Here is a 15,056-nt window from a genome sequence, read left to right as displayed (position 1 = left end):
ATTCTGAAAAAAAAAGATAAATATTACCTCCTTGAAAAATTTATCAGCTTCCTCATCGGCATTCAGACCCAGGCTAGCAATAATAACGTCTTTTATTTCTGAACTCTGAGTGTCGATTGTGACATTCAAACACTTACATGAAATGAGCATTGCGAGCTTTAATTATATTCGGAAATAAAAAACTCAAACAAAGAAACCACACGTCACGTAGGCCCCCTAGGTGGAAACTGAGGCACTTCAATATAATCAACAGATTATTTTGTTTACAGACGCATTAAGTACACAACAAAGTGTTCCTTCGGTTGCCAACCCAAACTATACGACATCAAAATCAGATCACTCGTTCTGAAACTTATCCAAACTTAAACAAAATTTGTATCCACAAACTCTCGTGCGACCGCACTCAGCTGAGGCACTGAGTTTTATTATTTTGGATGGAGGGCGCAAGTGGCGGCGGCCAAAACAAACACTACACACAAGATTTCAGTACTTATATTTTACAAATCCGTGTTGGAAATATGTTGACAATTAATGTTACGGTGCCATTTAATAATTAAGACCATACTAAATTTACTCATTGTACACACATGATGCTGTTATGTTCAATTTACGATTTCAAATTGAATTTGACTTCGTTTTCAGAATAGCCAAATTTGGCCACTGTATTAGCTAACATTAAAAGAAAACACAGCAGATAATAACGCCTGATATAAGACAGCTTCGAATCATTTACAGACTTGGAAGATATTTCGCTTCATTCTCAAACTATTATAACCTACTTCTTGCGATTTATGAAGTGGAAAACCCAACAATTGCCAAGTAAGGTTGGCAGTTTAAATGTTTGGCTTTGCCATAAGGCATGACGAGGAAGAGGGAAACTTGCATCAGAAGTGGAAGAAGTACACGTGCCAGTGTTTGAAGTTTGTGCAGACAGACCTTATAAAAATCGTGGCGAAATAGTTTCACATCTAAATGGTATGAAAACTATTTTATTTGACGATCTCTACCTTAACAGATTTGCGCTTCCTGCATCTGGAAATAGATTAGCAGTCATGTTCCCTATTCCTCCCCCAAATTCAGTAACAATACGGGATATTATACAGTGCTTCGCAGTGAGTGCCAGTTATTCACTTGATCTTCTGTAATTCCTCCTAACACATACGTATTTTATTTAGTCACTGGAAAGAATGGTTTATATTTCGGAAGGATGGCAGTCTCTGCAAGGACATTTTTCCATAATGTGCTCACTCCGAACGCACAACAGAATTTGGTTGCCAGAAAACTATTATGATTTTGCTTGTGTCACGTAATAGTGGTTGGTAGTACCCGAATATATGTACTGGTGCAAAAATCAGAGGATGGTTGCCGGTCAGTGCCACGCGTCAGTGGTGTCATTTACGGGTAACAAGACCAAATACATATTAATTCATACGATATTACGACTCAGTCATGCACATAAGCACCGCTATTTTTAAACTTATTGATTATAAAAGATGAAATATACGGAAACATGCTGCAGACACTGTCAGCATGGATGATATTATCGTGTGTTGGAGTTCAGGTACAACGTACAAAGGGCTTCACGCACTGATCTAAGAAACACCGACCAAATGGTGTATTTATTCTTGAAATATTTCTTCATGCATTAGGTGGCACCGGTTATTTCATCGATGTCGAAGAAAAACTAATAAGTTAAATCACAACTGTCAATAAGAACATGAAAGCAACATGGAGAATACTGAAATAGCACTGAACGGCCGCAGAATTTCAACCTGCAATTTGGGGATGGTGGCAAAAAGGTTTCTTCAACAGTGTATCAGTTAGTAGTACTGACATGACTTCAATCTGTGGACTGGCTTGTAGCTGTCGCTGGTAGTACATAATGTCCAAAGCCACCTCACCTCTACATAGGTTCTGCAATCTACATCCAGTTAAACCTGCATAACTGTAATCTGGCTGTGGTATTTTACACCCCCCCTCCACACACACACACACACACACACACACACACACACACACACACACACACACACACACACACACACACACACACACACACACACACACACATTCTCTCTTTCTAAAACTTCTCTGTATTAGGCCTACCAAATTGACAGTTCCTTGATTCTGTGGAAGTGTCCATACAGCCATTTGCCTCTACTTTGGACATCACCAGTTACGTTGCTGCCCAAATAGCAGAATTCATCTACTGTGTTTGTTGGCCCATTTTGTAATCTAATTTTGTCAGCACCATAGTCACATGACTATTCTCTAAAATCCCTTTTGTTTAACTTGTAATCCAAAGTCTTTGATCTCTCGTTACAATATTAAATTGTAATTAGTAATCCCTGAAGTTTCTTCTCTAAAAACGTTGCTGATTGTTCAATGTTCGGATCTTATAAATTGTGGATAGGCTGCAACACTGGCTCACTCCTTTCTCAACTATTGACTGCCTTTCATGTCCTTTCACATTTGTACCTGCAGTCTAGTTACTGTAAGATATGTAGATGACCTCCCTGTAGTTTATCTCTGCCAACAAAAGAAAGTATTTTGAAGTGCAGCACCTTTCCAAAAGTATAGCAGTTTTCACACAGACAAGCCAATATATGTGTTCGTGGGCATGAAACGAAGCAAAAAAATGGTTCAAATGGCTCTGAGCACTATGGGACTTAACATCTATGGTCATCAGTCCCCTAGAACTCTGAACTACTTAAACCTAACTAACCTAAGGACAGCACACAACACCCAGCCATCACGAGGCAGAGAAAATCCCTGACCCCGCCGGGAATCGAACCCGGGAATCTGGGCGTGGGAAGCGAGAAAGCTACCGCACGACGACGAGATGCGGGCTGAAACGAAGCAAAATAAGCACAGTTTCTCTCACCTTTTTGAGAGATTACTACATTGTGCACCATTCCCCCATCTTATCTGCATTTTTAATAGCTTGGACAGATTTTTTTTCTTTTATCTTCTCCTTCTTTACTCAGAAGTCAACAATGGTCACACACCCAGAACAACAGACACTTACAGAATATTGAACTTAGCAAGTCAGAATCTAAGCAGCATACTCTGATACATATCATTTCATGATCTGAAAAGCAGCCGTCATTGAATGAGTTTAGTGCAGGTCTTGCTATGTCATTAATGTAGTCAGGTATTCTAATCCACAAGGTAAAAATCAAACAATGGAAAATCCTGGATGGAATGCAACATTACTATGAAATATACAGTGTGGCTTCAGCTGCTAGAGACAGCTATCTCGTGTGGGTTTGGGGGGGGGGGGGGGGGGTGGCGGCGGCAGCTGTCGTCAATTTTTGACAAAGGCTTTGTAAGCCAAATGCTTATGTGATGGTCTTTTTGTTGTGTGAGTGAGTGGCAAATTTCATAGTATTAAGCCAGAAGGTAAACAATCCTGCATTCAAATCATTTCTGGAGAAGTATACACAAAGGTCAGTATTGAGAAAAAGTTATATACAGCCAGTTTATGAGAACGTTTTAGAGAAAGTAAGAGGAAATCAGCAAACATAAAGTGGAATTCATGTTACATGAAACTAACGATTAGCTGCAAAGATTTTGAATGTGTTGTTTGTTCCATTACCTAGTGAATGTGTAAAATCTATGCTTTTCAAAATGTACCAACTCAATGCATACACGATAAAACAATCGTTCCACATCTTGTGTATGGACTGATGACCACAGATGTTAAGTCCCATAGTGCTCAGAGCCATCTTGTGTATGGACCTGTGTTCAGGGGGAGACATACAGTATGAAAAAGCTGGGCTTGTGGTGACTGAACAAGCACACTACATGCTTTTGGCTTTCCAATGAATAAAATGAGTGTACCCCAATGTCAACTATAAGACATGTATTTCACATGTCCTGCACTGTGTTTGTGAAAGTATCAGGGAAAATTACTGCACAGTAATTGATTTCATTGCTGCTCTGAAGGCAATTCTGTAAAGGCTCCTAGTTGTCAATATTTGTATTAGGAAATACAGGGTTCCACCTTCCACATTTACTTGTCTTCACAAGGTGGGGTGCTTGGATAAGATGCAGTTTTCTTGTGCAAAAGCTTTGATAAAATCAAACGCTGCGCATGTGCCTCAGACTTGCTGCACACAGCAGCTGTCAAGCAGGCCCAACAATTAGTCAGCAACAATGACTTAAAGTTAGAACTTTCTGCAGCGCATGGCTACAAGTATTTGTCTGATGTGATTCAGAGTATGGAAGAAGACATGGAGTAGCAGGAACAGGGGGAAAAATTGATAAGTGTTAGGATAATCCTTTATGGAATTGATAAAGACAAATTCGAATTAAATTTGAAGAACAATCTAGATATGGAAACTTTCGCAACTTGACTGAACGTACTTTACAGATGCTGATAATATACGATGCACTCGTTTCTGTAGATGTTGAGCCAAGTTTCTCTGTATGTAAGGAGCAATTGAGTACAAAGCAGATTGGTGTCAAAAACATTGAAACGAAGTATCCAGCATAACAGAATCATATAAAAGGGGCAAAGAAAGTTAATGTAGCTGGTTTAAACCCAAATAAAGTAATTTCACCTGCATCGTTTTGTGTGTATTTTCAGAACCTTCCCCTATCCCCCCTTTTCTGACCATAATTTTCACCTTAAAATCCTTTCAATATTGATAACTTCAGAACTCCAGATAGTGAATTTCAGTCAACATTTCTATATCTGAAAGTGAATAAATGGGAGTTTACTTTTTTCAGTGCACCTTCCAAGATAATTCATATGGTAAGTATTGTCTGAATTCAGATTGGTCTTTTCCACTGTCAGCATCTACCAGTCCTTCCATTCTTGTGCACATAATTCACGTTAGAGTTTTTCAACTGTGTCTTTATGTTCTTCACGAGTCCCTAATTATCTGAATATCAAAGAAGCAGTCTTCAAAATTACTCGGCTGAAAACTCTCCAGTGAGACTAATATGAAGCACACTAATGAATTAATAAATAATGAATATTTGCTGGGTGTCTACTTTAAAAGTGTATTTGGAATCGGCCTGCTCTTTGTGTACACAATGTATTAGCAAGGGGAGTGCAAATAACTGTATCACTAAGAAGATTAGTTTCATGCCAGAAATAAAGAATACTGCATATCTAAGGAAATAACTCAGTAGATGAATGTACATATTAAAGAAAATACAAATTTATATTTAGAAAAGGAATTAAACAAGGTAAAAGAATTTACAGTAATAACAGTAAAGGAAGTTCCTGGGTGGAGCTATATACAAAATTAGGGAAAGGCAACCACTAACCTATAGAGACTGATAAAGTGAAGCTTACTATCCTGTTACCGTAATTGTAATGTTAGGTAAGACTATACTCTGAAATTACTTGGCACCTGGGCTTTCAAGATCCAGAGTTACGATGTCTAGACAAGTACTGTCTGCAGGCAGCTATCACAGTGCTCTGCTCTCTGTGGCACAAGAAAATTGCTTTAAAGTCTCTCCTACAAAAATCAACTCATGCTCATAAATTATGATAATGCTGATACATGGTGAAACAACGCTCTGGTGGGCAGTTTACGAGTTTAAATTACCTCTGGGTATGACCATGTAGTGCATTTGACCTGCGGTCATCGCATGGTGGCACTGGCAGCAGTCAACATATGCAGAGGTGTGTTGGTGCATGTCAGAGTATGGTGCAGCGAATGAGTGTGCAGACGTTTTCAGACGTGCTAACGGTGTCTGTGTGCTGAAAATGCCTCGAAGAATACATATTGTGATGACATTATGAGGGATAGGATACTAGGACGATTGGAGGATGGTCAAATGCAGCAGGTCGTAGCAAGGGGCCTCCGTGTGCCACAAAGTGTGATCTCAAGATTGTGGCAATGATTCCAGCAGACAGGAAACATGTCTAGGCAGTACAGAACGGGACTTACACAGTGTATAACACCCCAAGAAGACTGATATCTCACCATCAGTGCCCGCAGACGGCCACGGAGTACTGCAGATAGCCTTGCTCGGGACCTTACCACAGCCACTTGAACAGATGTCTCCAGGCACACAGTCTACAGACGACTGAACAGATATGGTTTATTCACCTAGAGACCTGCAAGGTGCATTCCACTGACCCCTGGTCATAGAAGAGCCAGTAAAGCCTGGTGTCAAGAACACAGTACATGGTCATTGGAGCAGTGGTCCCAGGTTATGTTGGCAGACAAATCCAGGTATAGTCTGAACAGTGATTCTCACTGGGTTTTCATCTGGTGTGAACCAGGAGCCAGATACCAACCCATAATGTCCTTGAAAGGCACCTGCTTGGAGGTCATGGGTTATGGTGTGGGTTGGGATTATGATTGGTGCACGTATACCCCTGCACGTCTGTGACAGAGGAACTGTAACAGGTCAGGTGTATCGGGACGTCATTTTGCACCGCCATTTCAGGGGTGCAGTGGGTCCCACTTTCCTCCTGATGGATGATAACGCATGGTCCCACCGAATTGCCATCTTCAAGGAGTACCTTGAAACAGAAGATATCAGGCAAAAGGAGTGGCCTGCATGTTCTCCAGACCTAAACCCCATCAAGCACGTCTGGGATGCTCTCGGTCGACGTATCGCTGCATGTCTTCAAACCCCTAGGTCACTTCAGGAGCTCCGCAAGGCACAGGTGCAAGAATGGGAGGTTATATCCCAGCAGCTGCTCGACGACCTGATTCAGAGTATGCCAGCCCATTGTGTGGCCTGTGTACATGTGCATTGTGATCATATCCCATATTGATGTCGGGGTACATGTGCAGGAAACAGTGGTGTTTTGTAACACATGTTTTGGGGCTGTTTTCTCAACTTATCACCAATACTGTGGACTTACAGATCTGTGTTGTGTGTGTTCCCTATGTGCCTATGCTATTAGTGCCAGTTTTGTGTAGTGCCATGTTGTGTGGCACCACATTCTGCAATTATCCTTAATTTATGGGCATGAATGTAGTTAAAAAAAATTATTTCATATATGGTATGGATCTCTATAGTGTTCCTAAGCATGTCAAGAACTTGTTCTTAATTTTAATTAGGACTCCAATAATGTTAGTGATTTTGAAAGTAATGAAATTTTCCTATACAAAGATGTGGTATTACCACATAACATCAGAACTACTGAATCACTAAAATGCATTTATTTACCACGTTTGCCAAAATACTGTGCTCATTAACAGGTGTTTCCAAGGCTGCATGTCACATTGTGTTTGCTATGTATAAGGTTCCAAAACTGGCCTTTCTTGCAGATGTGTCAATATTTAACACACAACAAGTACAAAGTTCATGCTATAAAAATCAAGTAAAAATTCTGAATTTGAATATGGTATAGACCTTAATTGTGTGTCTAAGCATGGTAAAAATCTCTTCTTAATTTAATTTTAGTTAGGGCCAGAATTACATTTCTTCTTCAGTTAATTAAATTTTTTCTGTTCAGAAAAGTTTTGTACCTGATGATTGGGAGGCACAATGCTTTTCACTATTAGAAGTGGTAACACAGTGGGATTCCACAATGCCAGGCTCCCATGGGTGTATTACTAGCAGAAGCATTGCATACTGTCAAATGTCAACTACCGTAAATTGGATAATGTTTGTAAACATAGGCTTCTGCAGCCATTGTCACAGTCAATAAAAATCTTTTGTGTGTGAGGCTGCATTGTCAACCATAAAATTCCGATGTTTCAGTGCCTATTGCAAGATGCCTTCCTCAGGAGGTGTGCTGCTAACTGCTGAATGAGCTCTAGTTTGGTTACTTATATACTATGAAGTGGCTCAGTCATTGAATAAGAGGGTGAGGAGGAAGGGTATTAGGTGTTCTTTTATTGACCTTTGCATTGCATGTTGTCATGGGTGGAAATAGGTGTTTTCCATTGGAGTTTCCTTCATTGTATGCTATTGGTGGAAATCGGCGAATAGGAAATTGCAACTGCAGCATAGTGTTGTTCACTGACTGCCTAGTATCGACTAGGGCACATCAGCAGTCTGTGTACCCTCTGCCGCTGTGGCCTACAACGCGCCTGTTGCTTTGCGAGAGCTGTCCTTGCGCAAAGCTGTCACTGCTGGCAGCCAAGACGCTGGAAATTGGTACACGTCTTCTCTATTCATGTTGGCTATTTCCTTAGCCTCTCTAATTTTCCTCTTGTAATCTTCTTACCATAAACTTATGGCATACCAACGGTCCACAAAGAAGCCTTTTCTTTATGGTCAATAGTGAGTGGTATTAACTCACCACCTACAAACTAGCAAAAGAATTGGCTCCGAAGTTTAGACGTCTAGTGAGCCACACAGATTCATAGATGAAGGACTCCACACAATTTGTAGCACTTTCGAAAGAAAAGCATGTCTCGGGTATGGATTTGATGGTCAGTTTTGATGTGGAAGTCTTTATTCACGAATCTACCCGTGATGGAAACCATGAACATCTTAAAGTCACATCATTTTTGTTTTGAGATATATTTTTCCCCCGTGGAATGTTTCCCTCATATTTATAAAAATTGTAAACAATACAACAAATCAGCAGTGGCAGAACGCCAGGAACAGTGCAGGATGAAGATCGAATTTCGAGGGGCCTGCGTACTGTCGAAACAGCCGTTTAGTTTGAGGAGGAAGATAGAGATGCTATAGAAATAGCCAAGCGACCCGTCAACATGAAGTGAGAAGACTGGTTGGTGCCAACTTCCGGCTGCCAGCAGTGACAGCTTTGTGGAAGGACAGTCCTTTAAAGCAACAGGCGTGTGATAGGCCACAGTGGTGGAAGGTACACAGATTGCCGACGCTACCTAGTCGATACAAGGCAGTTAATAAACAATGCTACGCTGCAGTTGCCGCTCAGTTTCCTATTCGCCAATTTCCACCAATGGCAAGTAATAAAGGAAAATCCAATAGAAAACGTCTATTTTTACCAATGGCGACACGCAATGCAAAGACCAATAAAAGAACATCTAATACCCTTCCTCCTCACCCTCATATCCAGTGACAGAGCCCCTCCACACTATATAAGTAGCCAAACTAGTGCTCGTTCAGCAGTTAGCAGTCTACCTTTAGGAAGGCATCTTGCAATAGGCGGCGAAACGTTAGAATTTTATAGTTGCAAATGCAGCCTCAAACCCAGAAGAATTTTATTCACAGTTAATTATATTTTTTTTAGTTTTTGTAACTTATTTATGCTTTACTAGTAGGTCTCAACCCAATTGTGGAAGCAGGCCTGTCCTTGTTACCGTATGAAAGAAAGGAATATTATGGTATAATGCTTCGTTGATGATGTCACTGGAGATAGTGTTCAAGCTCTGTGAATAGTCAAGGATGGAGAAGGGAATTGGCTATGACATTTTCAAAGAAACCATCCTGGCATTTGCCTTAAATAATTAGAGAAACTGATATCTGGCTGGCGGATCAGGGATTCCAACTCAACTCTCACGTGTGTCTATAGTGTTAAAGTAACTACATTTGATCTTGTGCACTTGCACTGTATGTGTTGGTTTGACTGTGCAAATGTTAACAGCCATCTGTCACGTCACCCCCCCCCCCCCCCCCCCCCCCGCTCCTCCCTCCACCCTTCCCCATTTCTACGCAGTTTTTTATTTTTAAAATTTATCAACTAATTTCTTATTATTTTATCAGCCAGAATGTTAGAAGATGCAGGCGTGAGCAGTGATGAAATAATTTCATAGTTCTTCCACCATGTTAGCTCTGCTGTGTTAGACAGCAACATTAGTGCAACATTCTTTGCAAAATAACCATATCAGCATTTGATCCATAGTAAATGGTCTTATTAAATGTTTGTGTACAGTTTAACACACTTCTATTCATCATCCAATCTCACAACATGTGCATGTTGAAGCCAGTGAACCACAATGCCGGATCCCCACTGCCTTCCCCCAAGATGAGAACCTCCATGAAAATACCAGCATTGCTGCAGTATTGGCATTTAGGATGGCCAGTCATCCAAATTTTAAGCAGATGTTCAGCAGGTAGTCACAAGCAAACCAGCCTTTTGGGATCTATGATAAATATTGCAACTAGCTTGGATGTCTTTCATGCTGACTGCTTCAGTGACCCACAGTGGTTTTGTACTGCTGACTATAGTTTTGAAGAAACACTTTCCTTAGTTTTCAGGGACATTTCATAGCTTTATCCTTAAACATGTTAATATATCTAACCAGCAGCATGTCCTCAGTATGGCGCTTTGCTGATATTTTTGCACATGTGACAGAAATATTGTTGGGTACAAACTATGTTGTCAGTGACTGGAAATTTGTATCAAGTGATACTTACATTTCTTGATTGAGCACAAAATTTTCTACACCAGAAAAACCCTAGAGATGAAATGCAATCAGTGTGACTGGAAATGGGGCTCACAGTCCAAGGTGATAATTTTGGCCACCAACTAGTATATTTATATTGATCCAAATCTCCTTGAATAAATTCACTTACTTATTATAATGTATGGAAAGCTCAGGTTGAGAATTACGAATTATTTAGAAATAGAGGAGACAACTCACCAAAGGGCAGAAGTGCTGCGTCATCGGTAGTAGAGCGCGCGCGCGCGCACACACACACACACACACACACACACACACACACACACACACACACACACACACACACACACACACACACACACGCACGGGGCTTACCACTCTTAGGCGGGTTCGTGCTTGGCTACCACGAGGCCCCTTTGCTGCATTTTGTCCTCTTGCTATTCTTTTTCCCCTCCCTTGGGGAACATGTCTGGGGTATTATTGGGAATGTCCTGCATTCTGTCGCTGACCTGCGAACAGTCTCAACTTTCTTTTTGGCTCCCTTTGCCTTTCTTTGTTTTCCTTCTCCTCTCATTCCTCCACTTCAGCGTTTGAGGATCCTCTTTTTTTTTTTTTTTCTTCTTTCTCCCTGTGTGCTCCTGAAGGCCAGCCCACAGGTCTGATGCGTAATAGGTGACTGGGTAATGCATAATCCCCAGCCCTGGGTTGACAGGTAGGTTTCACACGCGGCCCCTGGTACAGGCCAGCCCCAGGGAGGGGTGATGCTTGAACTGTAACCTTTCCAGATTGCCCATTGGTCCCTCAGTTAAGTGTTCGGGAGGTGTGACCTGCGGTGTGAACAATCACCTAAGGGGGTGCACTCTCTTTTTGAAGGGGGCCCCCTGTTGGAAGGAGTGCGCCATCGGAGACCCTGGTAATTGTGGGGGATTTCCTCGTGATGAGTCACTCATCCTCTCCGTTGATGAAACGTAAGCATAATGATTCAAAGACCCTTCCCGCTGCACTGTGGTTCCTTGCAGTATCACGTACTGAGGACGGCCAGTCCATTGCCATGGTCAGTCCGTTTATTATTCAGAAGGGTGTTGATGCCATTGTTGGCCCTGTGAAATCCTGCTCTCGTTTACTGAATGGCACTTTGCTTTTGGAGACGGCTTCTGATTCTCAAGCTCAACAACTACTTGCTGCCTCGCTTCTGCACGGCTACCATGTTCTTGTCAAGGCATACAGAACTTTGAATTGTTCCTGTTTTGTTGTTTACACCAGGCTGCTTGACGGTCTAACCGATGCTGAAATACAATCTTACCTCTTTGATCAGGGTGTCATTGCCGTCCATCATGTAATGAAAAAGGTCTGTTCCTCCTTGATGCCCACTCGTGCTCTTTTCCTCACCTTTGATAGGGTGGTGCTGGCCGTACATTCTGAATCCGATGTGCTACTACCAGTTTCATCGGTTCAGTCACACAAGAACATCTTGTCGACAACCTGCCAAATGTGTAACCTGTGGCAGGAATGAACATGAGGGCAAATGTCCGCCTCCTTGTCTCCGCTGTATTAACTGCAATAGCAGCCGTGATGCCTTTTCCTGGGATTGTCCTACTGTATCTAGGTGAACGGCCATTCAAGAGATTCAGGTAAACCACCCAGTAGCTGTCTAGTCACAAACCCTGTGTTCTCCTGTCTAGCACTTATAGTTCAGTTCTTGTTACCCCTCACTCCATGAAGGACATGGCTATGAAGACATACAACATCAGATTTGGCTCTGAGGTTGTGAAGTCGCCCAGTATCAAGGTAGCATCGCCGTCCTGCTGTGAAACAAACTGTCAAACTCTCTTGTAAAGGGGCGAAGCCACCAGCTACACAACCGGTAGGCGAGAAAAGACAGAAGTACTCAAGTACTCCTGATACAACTTCCTCTGTCCCTCCAGCCAAACAACACTCAATTCTTCCTATAACCAGAAAGGCTCAAAGAAGTCCGCTAAAGACAAACTCCGTCCCCCACCCCACCGCTACCCTCCTCATACCGCCCTACCCTGCACCCCAACCTCACCCCTGTACACTCACTGTGGGACAGGAAAGAGCTAGCAGTCAACTACATGTCTCTCCTACAAGCTTGAAAAAGGAATTTTATTCCAGAAGCAAACAAAGCTCTACACCTTTTGTTTGCATACCTATTGACAACACTACTTTGTTTATTCCTAAATAATTCACATATTTATTAAAAAAATAAAATTGGCAAATGAAACTTCCTGACAGATCAAAACTGTGTGCTGGACCGAGACTCTAACTCGGGACCTTTGCGTTTCGCGGGCAAGTGCTCTACCAACTGAGCTATCCAAGCACGACTTACGTCCCGTCCTCATAGCTTTACTTCCGCCAGTACCTCGTCTCTTACCTTCCAAACTTAACAGAAGCTCTCCTGCGAACCATGCAAGAGCAGCACTCCTGAAAGAAAGGATACTGCGGAGACATGGCTTAGCCACAGCCTGGGGTATGTTTCCAGAATGAGATTTTCACTCTGCAGTGGATGTCTCTGCAATATCTTTTCTTTCAGGAGTGCTAGTTTTGCATGGTTTACAGGAGAGCTTCTGTAAAGTTTGGAAGGTAGGAGATGAGGTAATGGCGGAAGCAAAGCTGTGAGGATGGGATGTGACTTGTGCTTGGATAGTTAAGTTGGTAGAGAACTTGCCCGCGAAAGGCAAATGTTCCGAGTCAAAGTCTCGGTCTGGCACACAGTTTTAATCTGCCAGGAAGTTTCATATCGGCGCACACTCTGCTGCAGAGTGAAAATCTCATTCTGAATATTGGCAAATATGAAAACGCAGCACAGGCATTTAGACTCATGAATACATATTTGAAATGAAAAACATACTGTAAATGCATTTCAGCACACCTCCCAACATACATGATCAATGCAATTAAAGCTTCTACTGCATTTCAATTCTAACTGTCTTATCTCTGTTCAAAGTAGTGTAAACTTATGGTCAGTGTTTCAGTAAACCCTCCAAAAGAACTTAAAACTTCCAGTTTGATGTGAATACTGTTTTGTAATTTCTTGATGGACCTATGAATCTTATTGTTATTTCAGTGGGAAAAGCTCATCGGCGTCAGCTAATTCTCGTATCCGAGTTTTCATTTCTCTCCTGAGATTTCCTTTGTCACGGTTCAGGCGTGGAAGTGTCGTTGATGGCTTAGCAATCCAATCCTAGTGTGGAACAGGCAGCCACAGACATTATAGCTGATGGAAGGTGGAGGACGTGGCTGAGCCTGGAGGAGTTTACGTCTCTGGCGTTTGTCATTCTCCATTCTTTGACGTTCCAGCTCAAAGTTTTTAAGAGCATTTGAGGTAACAACGCCAGCGACTTCGGTCTTCTGCTATTGTGGACCAGTTACTCGGATCGATGTTAAAGTTTTTCATATTTTTCTTCTGCTGATCCTTATAACGTTTGAGAGGGGCACCTCGTGGCCTTTTACATGTGCTCACTTCGCTCAACAGCATTTGGCGTGGAAGTCTGTCATTTTTCATCTACTGGACATGTCCGACTCATCTGAGTTGATGCCCAATGATAAGAGCTTACATGCTATGCATTTTTGCTTTCTCTAGAACAGCCGTGTTGGATACGAAGTCATCCCATTTCAGGTTAATGATATATCTTAGCTTCTGTTGGTTGAAGCGTTCTAGTTTCTTCAGATCGCAGCGATATAACGTCCAGGTTTCACAACCATATAGCAGGGTGGAAATGACTACAGCTTTGTACACCATTAGTTTGGTGTACAGTGTTAGGTCTTTATTCAGGAAGACACGCTTTGTAAGACGTCCAAATGCTACATGGGCAGCACGTAATCTATTCTCCACATCTTTTCCAGATGAGCAGTTAGATGACAGTGTGCTTCCCAGCTAGAGGAAATGGTTCACTTGTTCCAAGGGTGTATCATAAATGGATATGCTGAAGTCAGGAACAGAGGAGACAGGAGTTGTCTACGCCATCACCTTTGTCTCTGGAATATTGATGGAGAAACCAAATCGTTGTACGCCCTGCTGAAGGAATCAACTGACAGGGAAAAGCTAATCTGTTTCTAAAAAAACCTTTATTTTACTTTTGAGGACAAGTTAACCTATGTGAAAACAGTACAGATTGTCTAGGAAAGCCAAAAGATATTTAAAGTGCAAGTTAGACACCACACTTTGTGTATTAGATTAATATCACTAGAAATAGATGTAGGGAGAGTCTACACTACAGATAATGTAAATTTTCAGTGAGATAATAAGCAAACACAAGAAATAACAGTATAGATATTCCTCATAGGAGATGGTAGTACTTAACTTCAGGAGATGAAGTGTGCAGTACTGCTTATAGACACAGATACAAATAAAAATTAGACCCTTCTTAGCCTTTAGAACTAATAGTTCCTTCCTAAAGAAAGGTGGTTGACTACCTCCCTCAGTGCCCTGAAATGAGAAATGTCCTACCCACTATCCTCCCCGCCTCTCCCACAGTGGTATTCTGGCACCCACTGAACCTACGCAATATCCTTTTCCATCCCCACACAACCCCTGCTCGCAATCCCTTGCCTCATAGCTCATATCACTATAATAGACCTAGATGCAAGACCAGTCCCACATGTCCTCCCACCATCACCTGCCCCAGTCCGGTCACAAACATCTGTCCCTCGAAGGCAGGGCTACCTGTGAAACAAGTCATGTGATCTACAAATGGCCACTAGCAAACTTTGGCCAAGAAACAACTGGACCATCCTGTTTCTGAACATGCCACCCAACACCACATTCTTCATTTCAGT

The 15,056-nt window shown here is 42.0% G+C and overlaps 2 protein-coding genes across 2 annotated transcripts in view; one reads left to right on the top strand and one right to left on the bottom strand.

Annotated features, from left to right (window-relative positions):
- LOC126281324 (uncharacterized) overlaps nucleotides 1-671 on the bottom strand; it is a 37,388-nt gene extending 36,717 nt beyond the window's left edge. The window contains exon 1 of the mRNA XM_049980180.1: nucleotides 28-671. Coding sequence (XP_049836137.1) covers nucleotides 28-150 — 123 coding nt within the window. The 5' untranslated portion in view covers nucleotides 151-671. The remainder of the gene's footprint in view (nucleotides 1-27) is intronic.
- A 215-nt stretch (nucleotides 672-886) lies between these two features.
- The window catches only part of LOC126281321 (leucine--tRNA ligase, cytoplasmic), a 142,542-nt gene continuing 128,372 nt past the window's right edge, over nucleotides 887-15,056 (top strand). Inside the window, exon 1 of the mRNA XM_049980169.1 lies at nucleotides 887-975. Within this exon, the coding sequence (XP_049836126.1) occupies nucleotides 973-975 (3 nt within the window). The 5' untranslated portion in view covers nucleotides 887-972. The remainder of the gene's footprint in view (nucleotides 976-15,056) is intronic.

This window comes from Schistocerca gregaria, chromosome 7 (genome assembly GCF_023897955.1).
Source record: "Schistocerca gregaria isolate iqSchGreg1 chromosome 7, iqSchGreg1.2, whole genome shotgun sequence".
In the NCBI taxonomy this organism is placed as follows: Eukaryota; Metazoa; Arthropoda; class Insecta; order Orthoptera; family Acrididae; genus Schistocerca; species Schistocerca gregaria.
This window is presented reverse-complemented; position numbering and strand designations above follow the sequence as displayed.